The following is a 17641-nucleotide window of genomic DNA, read 5'->3' on the forward strand; positions in this document are numbered from 1 at the left end:
CCGCTTGTCATATGTTTGCTTTGTAACCATTTATCTTATTTATTTGTATATAAAAGATCATTCGTTGTATGTTTTTGAATGATAAACATCTCATCACATTCAGATTTCTTATACCATTTATTTTTTTAATGGCAAACACACATATATACATAGTTTAAACCTTTAATTAGGCCATACCTAATTAAAACTACACATTAAGTTCACATTGTCTATGCATTGCAAAAAAAATTCAGGAAAAGGTGGGTCTCCAACCACTAACATTCTGTTTATGAAATTAACTTTGCTTTTTTCCACAATGATCAATATAATTAAACTTGCAATCGACCATGACCAAGCTGTTTAAAATAAAATACTCCTGTGTGGTCTTACAAGACAAAAAACCGCATGCATTTCCTGGGAAGGCTTGAGTTTGCAAAATTTATATTGTCTTACCAACTTTAAATAACTCAATTGTCATAATAATTTTTATTGTGATTTTTCTTAGTAAAAAGTATTCTGAAATTGTTTTGATTTAATGCAATTAGTTAACATCATTTATAGTTGAAGGAGTCTCCTTGAGCACCCTTGATATGTGGTAATAGACTAGTGGTTAAACAATCAACTCACAATCAAGAGGTTGAGATTCAAATCAACCCTGCACCCTTTAAAATTACTGTGCTTAATCTGTTTTTCCGCACAGCGCTCTTCCTTTCCCACACTCCACTCATCCTTGTTTTAAAATGTTAGTGTTTCTGAGTTAAGAATTAAGAAAGAATATTTAAAAAAAATGAGTTGCTCTCATGATTGTAGTGGGCACTGGAACAATGGGGAGGCGAGATTATGAAATTAAAAAAAAAAACAAACTACAGTACACATACAGTAAAAAAAATGTGGAATTTTGATCAGCTTTTAAAAAAACCCATAAAACCCAATAAAATCCAAAAAACCCATTTGGGTTGGGTTTTTTCCAACCCTGAACTGTTAGCAACCTTCCCAATATTCTTTTCAAGATATAAAAATAAAATTTACATTTACAATGTAAAAACATTACCATTGATTCAAATTTAATTGTAGTTATATATATATTTATATATATATATATATATATATATATATATATATATATATATATATATATATATATATATATATATATATATATATATATATATATATATATAAACTAGTAGAAAATCACTTAACAAAAAATTTTCTCATTTTACACTGTGTTTCATCAATAAAGACTCATCAGTAAATCAAATCAGGAATTTTGAGGTTGGCAAATAATTGTTGACCACAAAATTCCTAATTCTGAGGGTTGATATATATATATATATATATATATATATATATATATATATATATATATATATATATATATATATATATATATATATATATATATATATATATATATATATATAAATTCAAAATTAGTCAGAACAGTGAAACAAATAGAAAATCCAATAAATCTTTTTTCTCACAATGTTTTTATTTTAATGAAAACATTGTGAAAAAAGATTTACTGGATTTTCTATTTGTTTCACTGTTCCGACTATTTTTGAATTTATATATATATAATATATAAATTTTGAATTTATATATATATAATATATATATAAAATCCAGTAAATCTTTTTTCACAATGTTTTCATTAAAATAAAAACATTGTAAGAAAAAAGATTTATTGGATTTTCTATTTGATATATATATATTTATATATATTATATTATATACCAACCCTCGGAATTAGGAATTTTGAGGTCGGCAATTAATTGCTGACCTCAATCTTTTAGAGGTCGGCAGCAGATCGGAAAATAAAGTTCAATACAAAGGTCTTACCATAAAACATAGAAATGAGGTTGACAATTTTTTGCAACCTCAAAAACTTTTAGGTCGGTATTGCCGAATGCCGACCCTAATTCCGAAGGCTGATATATATATTCTATTTTATCCAGTTGCCATTCAAAATGACTGAAACATTACTAATGGTATACTTGACATGCTGCTATAAACATGGTTCAGTGCCATTTGATTTTTTTTAATTTTGTAAAATAACATTTTGTAATACATTATTCTTTTTTTTTGCTACATAACAAATTTTTCTAATGGAATTCTTACACACCCAAGCAGAAGTAGGTTCAAATAAAAAAAATGTTTCAGGGTCATGTCATGCATTTTTGGACCTAATCTGACTCCCACTCTCAAAAAACAAAAATTTTTTCAAGATCTATAAAAAAAATTTTTTTTAGATCTTTAAAAATTTTTGTAAAAACACTAAAAGATCAGTTTTTTTCTTTAAATAGATAGATTATATTTATAGTGCAATAAATATTTTATTTAATCATGAATTATTCCAATACATACTTTAACATTTTGAAAATGTTCACAATAAATAGATTTTTTATTTGAAAGGGAATATGTTCTCATGATGTTTGATAGGTAATATGTTCTCATATATTTAATGGTTACTGAGCTATTGAACAAAACATTTTAAATTATTTTTATTTCGTAATGGTTAAAAAACTGATGCATTGGTCAACTCAATATATTTACCCTGGAATTTTTAAAAATAATAGAACATTTATATTTTAAATAGCTATTTAACTATTTTCTTTGACAAATGTAACCATATGAATTGATATTTGAATGTACTATATTTACATTTATATGAATTACAAATAATATCTATAAGTGTTATAAAAAAAAAATCTTGTGCACTACATACTATTAAAGACAAATATCCATCTCAATTGATACAGGTTTTTTTTTCTTTTTCCAACATCTTTGTTTCCAACAAGGCTGCAAGCAATCAATATTAGAGTTGGAAGTTACTGGAATAGAAAAGATGAAGTTTATAGAGCAAGATAACGATTGACAGACAACTTATAAGATTGCAAATTATATGAATCAGGAAAGCAAGCGAATTCCAAGGAACTGATGTTCAATAAAAAAAACTAGACAAATAAGAGTTTATGGAGCACTTCGGAACAGTCACAGAAAAAGGGTGAGACTTAATTGAATGATGAGTAACACAAAAATGAATTTTAGTAGATGGCACAAGAGACACTAGCTCTTTAGAGCAGTGCCCATTATAGTATTTGTAGGAAAGAGAAAGAGAAGCAACATTACGACAATGTGATAATGGTTGGAGGTTGGCTGTAAGAGCAGGTCCAACTATGCTTACAATGCATTTTTTGCACCTTGTCTCAAAGAGAAAGGGCATCATTGGAAGATCTGCCTTAGATATGGTAACAGTATTCCATACAAGGACGGATTTGAAATTTATAGAGATAAAGAATAGAATCCAACGTAAGAAAGTGCCAAGCACGATAAAGAGATGGAACCTTAACAGATGCTAATTTTGCAATGGATTTGATATATCATCTCCAAGAAAGATCGGGAGTAAGAGTTAATGAGTTAGTTTTTGCCGACTTGGAACTTTGTATCCTTGCACACAGAACTGTTTGACGTCATGCTCTGACCAAAAACCAAGACCTTTTCTAGAGTATTTGACAGCCATTATTTCCAGAAAATTATCATGACTCCAGTATCTCTAGTTGTAGTTCTATAGTTGTGGCATCTATAGTTGTAGTACCATGACTCCAAACATCAATGACTCCAGAGTGTACTTTTGGAAATAAATTTTCATTCAATTTAATAGAATGTTTTCTTTACATTATTTAGTGTTTTCATTGCACAGATTTGCTTTTAGAATTCATCAGGTACAACATCAAACTTGGATTTGAGAATATTGTCTAATCTTTCTATGTTGTCCAGGTACAGGTGTACCATCTGGTTGGTCTAACAAAAGATTTTGGACAGAATTCTTAAAGGATGCAGAAGAGAGTTTTCCTTTTTTGCAAGTGAGTTTCACACAAGTGAGTTTCACACAAGTGAGTTTCACACAAGTGAGTTTCACACTTTTTTTACTATTTTGCATTATCTCTAATCAAAGCTAATAACCTAGAAAAAAATTAATAAAATCCTAATTAAAATTAAAAAAATAATAAAATAAAATATCGAGAATGTGGTTTTAATTGTACAAAAGAAAATAATTTTTATAATGCCAAACCATTTCTCATTTACCTTATACGGCCACATATTGTGAAAATCAGCATGTCCTGCTTTGACAGTTCACACTAACTGCATGTGTGAGTAGAAGAAGCAGCTTCATAGCGAAAGTAAATATAACAAGCTTTATGTTAAATGCTTAGAAATACTTCTTAGTCAATCAACAACAGTTCTACCACTAGCTTGATATTGTTATGGTTCTTTTTAACACCTTTAACTATTATTAGAATGATAAGTTTCTTAACTCCTCAGGCCCTGAACTTGTCCTGTTTTAAACCCTCACTGTATTAGAATTTGGTTTTAGGTTCATTTACTTCACAATCAACAATACTCAATCAAACTTTTAGAAATCCTTTCACCCCATCTACCCCAATCTTTAAAATATAATCTGGAGATATTTCTCTTTTTTCCACTTAGTTGATTAAATGTTGATTTAATTAGCTCAGACTTAATTACACAGTAGACTAAATGTTTTGTTTGTTTATCAATTTAAAAATTCTGCAACATCAAAGAAACAATCTAGAACACTGTCTTGAAACCCAAGTTTTTAGATTTAGTTCAAAAAAACCTTTAGATTTAGTTCAAAAACCCTTTCCCTGTCCAGCTTCTGAGTACACTACAAGCAGTTTTTGTTTAGGAATCACTTTACCCTAGTATGTTCTAAACCTTGTGACTTCACTAGCTGGCACCATGTTTTCAGGAAAAAGAGCTTTTGACTGCTATTTATTGATTTTTAGTATTGAAATTTGATTTTTGCCTGATCCTTGGGTGTTTTCCTTGTAATAAAACAAACTGCACATTGACATTTGGTTGACTTTTTGTAATAAATTTCTTACTCAAAAAGTATTAGAAGAGCATCAGGTTTTTTTTCAAAAAACTTCACAAATTTTCTGTTGTAAGAACAGATACTAGAAGGATAATGTTTGTCAACTCCAAATTTAACTCCAAACTATATTTGAAGATTCTATAGGTTAGTGATTTCTCTAATTGTTTTGTCTTTCTTAAAGCAAATAACGCACAATTTATTTTGATTATCTTCATGATTTAATGCATGAGTAGACATCTTTGAAGCACTTTTTGCACAAAATATTGGGTTTAGTAGTTGACCTTTTTGCACAAAACATTAAGTTTGGTAGTTAAACTTTTTAACTACCAAACTCAAGATTTTCATAAATTTATGATAAATATTGTCACCCTAGAAAATCCATAATAAGATATTTTCCAAAAAAAATTTTTAATTTTTTTTAATAACTCAGTAACCATTATTGATATGTATCAGCTGATTAAAAAAATGATCTGTAAGAGTGGTTAGAGTTCTAGCTAAAGACCACAGCCATAGCAGTGGTTAGATTTCTAGCTAAAGACCAAGAGGCGTGCAGTCTGATGCCAGCTCTGGCCAGATAAGCAACATTGGTAAGGAAGTTAAATGGATTTTTGATTTTTTCATTATTACTTGTAAAAAAATAAACATTTGTTAAATGCTTTAGATTTGTTTTTTAGAAAAAATCTTCAATTATAATTTGTAATCAGTTTGGTTTTCAAAGGTTATTGAAGTTTCTTGTTTTCAAATGAAAAGTTTTACTTAAGTATCTTTAAATGTGTCTTAAAACAAAGAATCCAAGGTGCCCCAATTAAAACATAATTTAAATAGTAATTAATAATAATAGTTTTGTGTTAATTTTAATCACGTTCTTTTTTTACCATTATATATGCAATCAATTAGTAAAAAATTAAAAATTTTTTTTTTTTATAAATCTGAAATAAAGTTTGTTAGTTAAATTTATTTTTTTTATTATTACTTTTTTTATATCATTAATTTTATTTTATTTATTAAAAATATTATCTTAGAAATAAAAATCAATGCATATCAATAAAAGTGCATAACATTTTATTTTTCATAGTAAAAATAAAACATTCAAGTCTTATTTTAAAGCATATGTTGGTAAGTTCTTTTAAATTTCTCTCATAAAAATATAAATTTTCAAAGAATATTGTGTATAAACAAAATAAAGCTTTTTAAAGATTTGTAAAAAAATGACTACAAAGTTGCTTGCAGACTATCTAAATTAATTTGCAAGATTATTTGAAATAATTTGTTTTACTCTCTTGTAATAAGTACAAAGGTGCCAATGAAATGTCACTGAGGGCTAAAGGTTAATTTACAATCAATTATAATATTTCTTTACTAATTATGTTTCTTTTTGCATATTCTGAAGCTAGACAACTTGACAGTTGTCGCTTATTAACTCTATTATTTAGCCAATTAAAATTTTAAGATAATATTTTATTTATTTTACTGGCTGATATCTTTACTTTTACTTTTTGTCATGTAAAAAAAGTTTAACAGTTTTTAAATTGAATTTTAAAGAAAATATATGTAACATTTTTGAACGTTATTTTGATAGGTTACAATTGCTTACCTGTGATCATTTATAAGTTGCTTCTCACAGTTTCGAAACAGAGTTTTTGAATTTACAGCATGATAATTCTAAAATTGTATTTTAAAAGACAAAAAACTTTTTCAAAAATTAAAATAAAATTAAAAAAAAAAAAAAATCCTCACATTATTTCTATATTCTATTGACTTTTCACCAGCAGTAAAGTGATTGTTAATAAAACAAAATGATTCACCATACAGATCAAAACGTAAACTGACAGCTCCTTTAATCCCCTGAAAGAATGTAAAATTCATATTGTATTGCTAACTATAATGGTAACCATTATAATATTGACACCATTTGCAATCATTACTTTAATTATATTAAGGCAATCACTTTTTCAAAACTTGAACCCATTCTTTTATCACCCGTTACATACACTTTCTACATTTTTATTATATTCAACCTGACCTTTTTCAACTTAAGCAGTGACTAGTATTTCACAATGTACAATAATTCTAAATTGTATTGTGTATTTTTTTTCTTGATAAATTGCAGTAAAAATTGTGGCAATTTTTACCGCAATTTATCAAGAAAAAAATATTTCTTAAATATGCTAAAAATTGTGGCAATTTTTAGCATATTTAAGAAATATTTGTCTAAACTTGTACAACATACATATATGGCTTCATCCAACCAACATAAGGACACTAAAACAGTGATGATGCACATAAACATGCTTTCTTTTTTTTTGAAACTTAGTTTTTTCCACAAAGTATTAAATTACACTTACTTGTAAATAGCCATGACCAAGTTGTCTAAAAACCTTATACGTAAACAAACAAGACAAAAAACCGCAAGTGCTTCCTGGGATGGTTTGCTGAATTATTATTGGAATACCTATAGGTTTTATTTCCCCAAAATATTAAATGAAAAAACCTTTAGCTTTACAAATTGTGATGGCTTATTCGAGAGCAAAGAATCCAGATCAAAAATTACAACGCAAATTTGCGAAATTACAACGTAAATTTTTTAAGATTAATGCAGTTTGCACATAAAAAAACTGAACTTTATAAAATGCTCCTAGACATTTTCACAAGATATTAGAGTTTTTTAAATATCAGACAGACAGTATACAATTTATTGCTTTTCAAAATCTTCAAGAAAACTCTTATTGCTGCCTTCAAGAAAACCTTCTCAAAAACTTGATGATGAAAAAGATCAAGCAAACAAGCTATTAAACTAATTTTGCACATAAGGCATTTACAAGAAGTAAATCCTGAAGTAAAACCAAAACTGAAAATAAAAGCAACTATGCCTATTAACTTAACAGTTATACTTGGAGTTGTTTAGCTGATCTTACTCTCATTCAAATGATTTCATCATTTGAATTAGAGAAAGCTTTGCAAACTTCTCAAAAACTTATTCTTTCAGATTTACCTAACAAATCGCAATCAGTGGAAGGGTCTGTAAAGCTTGTATCAGAGGGATCAAAGAAAAATTATAGTGAAATTAAGAGACTTTATTTATACTAAACACCAGAGAAACTTTATACCTTTTACTTAAGATGTTTTATTGTTTTATTTTTTATTTGCTTCACATCCCTAAGCTCAAGGACAAGTCTCTCTCAACCTGTTTGTCTGTAGTTACTCTTGCTTAGAGAAACAAATTGAGAGTGGTAATTCCAGATACATAGGGTAGTGTTCAACCAATAGTCTGCTATAATTTGTTTATTAGTGTAATAACACTAAAATAACACTATTATTTTTTCATACTAATCAAAAATAAATTAAGAAAGGATTTTTTGTGACGCAAATCAAGAGATTAAGTAAAAAACATCTGGTCATTGATATTAGTGATACTTCCCTTAAATTAAATTAGTTAAAGCGGTATTGGGAAACTGTTGTCTACCAATAAGATTACACCCACTAATAAGCTAGTAATAGCAATTTTTGTAAATGTAGTTTCTTTATTTTTTTTTTCTCTTTTGGAAATGTTATTGAAAGATAAATAGCGGTAAGTGGTAATATTTTTGCGCCTGTCTTTAAACGCCAAGTCATGATGCATAAAATATATAAAGATTATGCGATTTAATGATGGAATTTCAGAATATCAAAGTCAGTATTAAATTATACGAATGTTAAAAATAATAGAAAAATGATTACTTTAAAATAAGAATGTATACTAAAAAACTTGATAGCTTTAAAACCGTTTCCCAAAATTAACTTTACTCCAATTGTTTTGAAATTTTCAGGATAGACTTAAATTTGTATATACAACAAATCCCAAAGTGAGCCAATATGATCTGAGAAAAAAACGTATGTTTTAATAATGGCTTAATATATATCCATATTATGTATGCATAAATGAGCCTCTTACCTAAGCTCCTGGATCCAAGCAGGTATGAAAGTTTTTATTCCTTCTAGTTGTTTTAAGTCTACTCCACATTTTCCACCTACTTGTGCAGCTGCTATATCTAATCGTATTGTGGCAATGTACAGTTACATAACTTAGCTACATACAGTTGTTTTATTAAACTGTAATCATCTATTTTACACAAAGGTCTCTGTGGATAACAAATATCTTTTAATTATTACAAGGAGTCAATGTAAAAAGGTCTTGTCTGATGCTCCATTATTCTCAGTTTACTAAATCTTGTATCTTATCTCAGATGTTAGGTTCTAGAGACTTTTGAAAAATCAGTTTCATTAAGTAAATTAAGTCCAACATTTAATCTCTAATTCATGGATCTGATCTTATTAGATATCTCCAGAATAAGGTTGAGTAAATTAAAAAAATAAAGAGTTGTTTGCAAAGAACCTTTCCTCTAATTTAACTAATGAATCTAATGACTATAGTCTTCCTGCCATTCCAGTTAAACAAATTAACCCATTGCTATATCCAAATCATTCCGGCTTCCAAACCTTAAGTCAATTCTCAATTAAAACCTTCTACAGCTTGTGGTGCAGATCAAAATTTACCATCAAAATCTTACAAAAGTTAAATTATTATTTCACTTGGAGCATAAATATATCAATAAAATCTTCAATTCTCACTTTATATAAGTGCAAAATAAATGGTTCCAATATTTAAAAACTCTAAAAAACACTCTCCATGACCTCTAAAAAACTCTATCCTATGATTAGTCTTCTTTCTATTATTAGTTTCTTTATATAAATATTTTAAGATTATAAAATCATTTCTTTCTAACCGCAGTATTAAAATCATTCTCAATGGCCAACACTCTTCTTCAGTAATTTTAGGAGTACTGCAAAATTCTTCTTTGCTCTTGTATTGTTTCTTATCAACAATAACAATACTGACAATCTTATATATAAAATGGCTCTATTTGCTGAGGACTCAACTTTCTCCTCATGTCTTGACAAGAAGTTTTAACTTTTTGATCGCTTAGAACAAGTAGCCAATTTTTAATCTGATTTCTCTCCTATAACAACTTGAGACTTGCAGTGACTTGTGGTTTTTAACTCCAAAAAAACTCATTTATTTACTGTAAATCTCAACAGTGATGACACTCCTATATTGATGAATAACAATCCTCTCACTCTCAGACAAGGCTCAAAAGCACATTATAAATGTAGTTGGATCTGCCAAGCTAGAACCACTCTCTCATCGCCATAAGGTTGATTTTTTTCTACAAATACTATAATGGACGCTGCTCAAATGAGCAATAATCTCTGGTTTGATCAACTTATTCTTGCTTGGCTTGTCATTTAGTAGCATCACATCCTTTAACTGAATCTGTCCCTTCATGCTATAAAATTTTTTATTCTTCTAATTTTTTTCCTGGCACAACAACACAATCTCAAAACTCTTGCACATCTTCATATTTTCCTGACTCATACAACCAACAAATTTTTAAGTCTTTGGTTAGCCACTTTTGCTCTTTAACCCTAATCTTTGTTTTCTAGTAACTCATAACTTAATAGTGGTTGCTTGCAACCATGTTGGAAGTGAATTAGTTTAAATATATATATATATATATATATATATATATATATATATATATATATATATATATATATATATATATATATATATATATATATATGCCAGTATTTAATAAACAGTAAATGTATGCATAAATTTATAATATATAAAGTGTTATAAATTTTTTCGTAGTCATGGCTGCTAAATCTTAATAAGTTCCATTTTTAGCCGGGGCTAGGACCCTGGTTACTTATTAATTTAGGATAGATAATACTTATATTTAGATTAGATAAAAAATGTTAGTATTAAAGAATGATGATATCATCATTCCCTAGAATTACAAGGTAAAACTTTTTTGTAATTTAATTGATTAATTAGTTTTTTGCACTTGAGGTAACATTGGATGAGATGTGACCAATATTAAAAACATTGGCGACATTTCATCCAATAAAAAAACTGACACATCTCATCCAATAACTTATAAAAGTCAATTAGTAGACTCACTATTAATCCATAAAATGATGTCTTTGTATATGTGCTCCTTATCTCTCTTAAAAATGGCAAATGGATAGGTTTAACAGCAACAATTAGCAACATTCCCATCATTCTAGCTGATTCTACCTGAAAAAAATAGTGTCAAATAAAGTTATAATACAAAAATAATATATAAAGAAATTATAAATCATCAGCACAACTTAATGTTTCTTTTTTGGATAAAAGATGGAAAGAATTTAACTTAAAATATTTTGAATTTTTAAATTTATTTAGTTCAGGGTAATCATTACTCAGACCCTAACCCTAACCCCACAACGCTTTAATATCAATATGTTGCAACCATGCATAAAAAACTGGCTTAACAGGTCTAAAACATACAAAAAAACCTTAACATTTTTTTGTTCTTATGTTTTTTAAATATCAATTTACTAACTATATAAATTTAAATTGCTACAACATTATTTTGATTGTTTTATTACCATAACAATCCCTTTTGTACTTAAAAAAAGTAATAATCTTGAAGTCCAATGATCATTTCTAATATAATAATCAAGCACCAAAGAAGCTGGATCACTTGGTACTTCTTGTATCCTGTATTAAAAAAAAAAAAAATTATCAACACTTCTTTCCTTTATTCGACTAATAACTAAAATAATAACTATTGTCATATTTAAATGTTCAGTTCCTTAATTCAGTATTAATTATGTCTATTAGTTCCTTAATTCAGTATTAATTATGTCTATTAGTTCCTTAATTCAGTATTAATTATGTCTATTAGTTCCTTAATTCAATATTAATTATGTCTATTAGTTCCTTAATTCAGTATTAATTATGTCTATTAGTTCCTTAATTCAGTATTAATTATAAACAACAAAAATTTCCATATTTTTTTTGGCATTTAAACAGTTCAATGAGTTACAAAAAAATTACAATTCTATCGAAAACTGTTGTATAGCAAGACTCTACTCCCTTAACCACATATTGTCGCTTCATAAAAGCAAAGTATTGAAAAAAGCATCATGTAAATAACTTATTGTGAAATACTGTCACAAAAAAGATATTTAAATTGCAGAAAGCATCATGTAAATTTAAATGTAAATACTTTATCACTAAAATATCATGTAAAATACATTATCACTAAAAAGAGATTTTTTCATTTTTACTGTTTAATGGTCAGTTTACTTAAGGCATAAGATTAAAAAAAAAAAGCAGTAGAAAAAAATTTACTAATTTACTACTGATAATGCATGTATACACAATACTAATATAAAATATATTAGCATTATGTAAACATAAATTTAAACTTAATATCTGAAGTAAATTTTTGAAAAAAAAAAAAAAAAAAAAGAGAAATAAAAAAAAAACTTCTCTGCTATAATAGATTTCCAACACATATACCACCTGCCAAAAACCTAGTCTTCTGTTGCTTGCTCTCCAAAATTTCAACCCTATGTCGATTACAAGTCTTGAAACTTTATAAGATGTTAAAAGTTTTAACTTTTTAAGATTGCATCATCATAAGTTTTAACCTTTTATGGTTGCTTCATTATTAGTTTTAATTTTTTATGATTACATCATTAGTTTTTAATTTAGATTTTATGAGATTGCATCATTATTAGCTTTTAACTTAGATTTTATAAGATCGCGTCATTAATAGTTTTAAGTTAAATTTTGTTTCTAGGCTTTTCTTTTTCTCAATTTTTTTAAAGTAAATAAAAAATAAGGTGAATAAAAAACTACTTCCATATAGTATTTTCATCTATTTAAATGATTTCAATATTTTAAAAACATGCGTCATTTATTTTGGATTCAGTTGTAAACAAAGAATAATAAGTTCATGTTAACTTAGCAATAAAAAATAATCATAAAAAAAAAGAGATAAATACTAAAAAAAATCTTCAATAACTCATTTGAAGTATAGTAGATTTGATCAGTTTAAGGATTAATATAAAGATTTTAAAGATTATCTAAATATTTATAAAAAAACAAACAGATTCTCTGCTTAGAGTTAGATCTTATGTTTAGATAAACACCACATAAAAATACGCAAGAGAAGAAAAACAAAAGTAAAAGAAACTTTTGAGTGGTCAGTTAATAACTACTATATTTAATTATAATGCATAAAAAATATTTTTTAATTTAAAATGATAGAAATTAATTTTCACAAATTTTTTGACAAAAACTTTTTTTTCAGTTTGATTTTTATAAAATGATAATTATAAAAATAACTTTTTTTTTAAATTTAACTATATTTGAAATTTTTATATAATTTTCATTGAAACCTAATACAACATTTTGAAAAAACTATTGTTTTAAAAAACTTTTTTTACTACACTTTTAAAAAACTTTTTTTTTTGATAATATTAGATAGTCCAATTATAGGGTGAATCTGTTGTGGAAGATCTGAACCAATAAAAAGAAGAACAAGAAGAAAATGATCACAAGATAGAGTCAAAGACGCGAACCTAGGAATGAAGGTTTTTGAAAAAATAATGAGCTAAGTCATTCAGCGCAAGTCATTCATTTAAAAGTTAAAATAAAACTTTACTTCTTAATTGAAGTCAGTTATGCTCTAGTTTAGATTTTTCTTTAATAAATAAGTTATTTTATTTATTCATTTTTATTTATTTTTTTTAACCAATTTTTTTAAAAAGGCTGCAAGCAACCACTATTAAGTTGGGAGTTACTAGAAAAAAAGAATAGAGTTATAGAGCAAGGAAAAGGTTGACAGAAGACTTAAAAAGTTGAAGGTTGTATGAGTCAGGAAAACATGAAGATGGGAGAGAGTTTCAAAGAGTTAAAGTGCGGAGAAAAAAATTAGATGAATAAAAGTTTTTGGAGCATACAGGGACAGATACAGTAACAAGAATGAGTCCCTGATGAATGACGAGTCAAGCGAGAAAAAATCCCAGTTGATGGAACTAGAGATGATAGCTCCTTTGAGCAGCGATCATGGTAGTATTTGTAGAAAACATGAGGGAAAGAGGCTCAAGCTTAGCAGAATAGACTGGGTCCAACTACATTTACAATAGATTTTTGGACCTTGTCTAGAAGAAAAAGAGCATCATTAGCAGAACCAGCCCAAATATGATAACAGTATTCTATACAGGGACGAATAAGAGATTTGTAGAGGTAGAGAATGGAATCAAGAGCAATAGTTGTTTGCAGTAAATAACTGAGTTTTGTTGAGGTTAAAATTTACACGCCACTGTGAGCCCCAAACTGTTAGGGAAGTGAGATCGAATTCAAGACTAGCTGCCTGTTTTAAGCAATTGAAAAGAGAAGCCTTTTTATCTAGACAGGAGTACAAAGTTGAGTCATCAGCCAAAAGAGCTACTTTAGATATAAGGTTGTTGGGAAGATCATTAATGTAGATAAGAAACAAAATATGAATAAGAATAGAACTTTGAGGTACCCCAGAAGTTACTGAAAATAAAAAAGAATGTTGGCCTTTGAGGATGACTTAAAAAAAGCAGTTAGAAAGAAATGATTTGATAATCTCAAAAACTTTCCCAGATACAAGAATAGTCATAAGATTCGAGAGTCGAGTTAGAAGAAAAGTACTTTGCAAATATTTCTGCCTTACCCTTAGGAGAGGTTATAAGATCAGTCCCATGAATGAGAGATGGAATGTTAGACCTACCTTTGTTAACGATGCTGTTGAAGATTTTTCAAAAGTCTCTAGAGCCTAACTTCTGAGATAAGATACAAGATTTAGTGAACTGAGAATAATGGAGCTTATCATCTGACAGCACTATTTTACATCAATTTCTTGCAATAATAAATTGACGTTTATTCTTAAGAGAGTTATTCTTTTGAAAAAGATGAAAAAAGATATTACGATTAGATATAGCAGCTGCAAAAGAGGGTGAAAACCATGGAGTAGAAAGAGGCTTGACTTGGAACCGGTGAGGAATAAAAGCTTTCATTCCTGCCTGAATTCAGGTTACGTAGGAGGCACATTTTTCAGCTGAGAGGGAAAAGACATCAACCCAAGGACAGTTACGAAGAAAATCACAAAAAGAATCCCAATCAGCCTTAGGGTACTAGTAAGTAGTGTGATAATAGGGTGTGTTCGAAAAGGAAGTTCGAGAATAAAGATTTAAAGAGATCATTGCAGGGTCAGATTCACCTAAGGGAGAAAAAAGAGAAGCTGAACACAAGCTAGAATCAGAGACAAGGCATAAATCAAGGAGAGAAGACAAATGATTAGGGTTGTCAGGAAAACGAGTCACAAAGTTAACTATCTGAGTAAGAGATTGAGAAATGCAGAAGTTATAGGCTTCAGTGCCAGCAGGGTCAGTGGTGTTAAAGCAAAGCCATTCAGTGTGATAAGCATTAAAGTCACCAGTAACAGCAATATTGGCAGAGGGGTAAAGAGAGAGAGCACAATCAATTTGATCAGAAATTATACCTAAAAGAGTACAATCTTGATTGCATTCTTTTAGATTTAATTTCTGATCAAATTTTCTGATCTATAATTTCTGATCAAATTTCCTTGAGAACGATAAAGAACAAAGAGAAAGGTGATAGATTGAAGAGGTGCTAATCGGAAGCACATAAAAGAATGGTCAAAGAATTCGAACCTGGTTTCACAACAAATAGGTGAACTGATGTGTATGTATACCCCTAAGCCAAGCATGTGACTACTGGAGTTTTTGCGAATCAAAGGATAGTACCCATCAACACTGAGATCAGAAGAAGAAATAGCAGAATTTAAATTAGTGTCACTAAGAGCAAGCATGCCTGGTAAATTTTGTAGGAGGTAAGATGTAAGATACAATGGGTGAAAGGTTGCTTCACAAACTATGAATATTAGTAAAAGATATATTAAAACAGTTAGGCAGTGGGGATGGTTTTTTATGTTAAATATTTTGGTTTATTTTTGGCATACTTTAAGTTCAAAGAGAACTTGACTCATTCATAGATAGAGCATGGCCTCCCAAGCAATGAGCTATGCAATTTTCTCAGTCCTGTTAATTAACCCTAAGTCATAACATAGGGCTCCTTATGCGACCTCTACAATGCGCACCAAAAGCATTAACAGGGACACCATCCATGCACAACATAACACTGTTAGTACTCTGATATTTTGCAGCTGTTGATGGAATCAGCTGAGTTTGATGAGTTCTACAGAGTTCGGGAAACCTTATTACCAGCCGGCCTCAAAACCATTAGACTGAGTTTTAACGCTGTACCCTTTTTAGGATATAACAGGAAGAGTTGCATAGCCACTATCAAGAAGATTATTCTGCTCACCCCTAAAGTCTTTGCCAAGGAAGCCTCCTACAAGAGAGCATTATCTGCATCCAGCTGCAGTTAACGTCTACCCAAGATGAGTATTTTTATCAAGACACCATCTCTAGCCTTTATTCAACCAAGAGCGTCAAGGCAGGGGATTTTTAAGTTGGAGTTTGTTCCTCATAGCCTTCACCTAAAAAAGCACACTCTACAAGGCAGCAGGGCATGGGGCTGGTAGTACTGGGTTACATAATACCAGTAGCATGGTGATCGTGATGATCACCATGAACCTGTTATCATGTAACCCAGTACTACCTGATCTGGTAGTAATTAAAAGGAGCTACTTTCTGATACCTGAACCTGACCTGGAGTAATTAAAAGGAACTACTTTCTGCAAACAGCACCTTAAAATATCAGGCACGATATTTTGCAAATGCATTAAGAAAAATATTACACCCAACAAAATGCTAGAGATAAAGGTTTAATACTTAGAGTGTCTAGTTAGTTAATGAATTCACACACTGCATCAAAACAGATTTAAATATTTAAATAGAACATTTAAACAGAACACATACATACAAAGTAACTTACAACAACATACACACATAAAGTAACTTACAAGTGTTTGAGTTCTATCTGTTTATGTTTATATGTATGTTTGTGTTCTGTCTGAACCAGAGGTTCAGACAGAACACAAACATACATATAAACATAAACATACACATAGTAACTTAAACATACATATAAACACAAACATACAGATAGTAACTTACAGGTGAGTGAACACGGTGCCAGAGGTTCAGTCAGAACATAAACATTCAGATTGCAACTTACGGGTGAGTCAACACCCAAGTCAACACCCACCAGTCAACAAGGTTTAGACAGAACTCAAACATACATATAAAGTAGATTACAGGTGAGCTAAAACAGTAACTAAGGCACCTCTAACTATATGAAAGACACACACACAAAAAAAATAAAAATATATACATCTCTATATATTACTATAGGCATGATCGATTTTAAACAGTACTGGTGACAGCAAACTCCTTTTAGCCTTTGCTTAGAAAGCGAACCCTAAAAGGCAGCAGGACATGAAACAGGTTACACTGGGTTACATGTTATTATTTAAAAACTCCTTATATACATTTTTACTGGTTATTTTAAGTTAAGAAAGTTGCAAAAATCATCGCATATTACTACATATACATATACTTTAAATAAAGTTATTAGGATTTTTATATTAAAGAAATTAAAAATACTTTTGGTAAACTAAACTTGCTGGTATAGTACAACAAAAAAATCAAAATTAAACTTGCAATGAAACATATCTTTTATGTTATATTTGCATTAAACATAAAAGAAGATAATTTAATATACAAAAGTTTTTTAAAGTTTTTATAATATTTTCTTATTTTATTTACAAATGTAAAAGTTTAATTTGGAAAAATAATATTTATAAATACAAAAATTAATTTACAAATACAAAATTTCAGTAAATTTTGTATTTGTATGCAGTAGTGGTG

The 17641-nt window shown here is 28.7% G+C and overlaps 1 protein-coding gene across 1 annotated transcript in view; it reads right to left on the reverse strand.

The window, feature by feature from the left end:
- LOC101240090 (phosphatidylinositol 4,5-bisphosphate 5-phosphatase A) overlaps window positions 1–17641 on the reverse strand; it is a 62541-nt gene that overhangs the window by 37177 nt on the left and 7723 nt on the right. The window contains exons 3-6 of the mRNA XM_065807480.1: window positions 11354–11465; window positions 10884–11000; window positions 6617–6724; window positions 6474–6541 (exon numbers count right to left, since the gene is read on the reverse strand). Of these exons, the coding sequence (XP_065663552.1) occupies window positions 6474–6541; window positions 6617–6724; window positions 10884–11000; window positions 11354–11465 (405 nt within the window). The remainder of the gene's footprint in view (window positions 1–6473; window positions 6542–6616; window positions 6725–10883; window positions 11001–11353; window positions 11466–17641) is intronic.

The sequence above is a fragment of the Hydra vulgaris genome, chromosome 10 (genome assembly GCF_038396675.1).
Source record: "Hydra vulgaris chromosome 10, alternate assembly HydraT2T_AEP".
NCBI classification, from domain to species: domain Eukaryota; kingdom Metazoa; phylum Cnidaria; class Hydrozoa; order Anthoathecata; family Hydridae; genus Hydra; species Hydra vulgaris.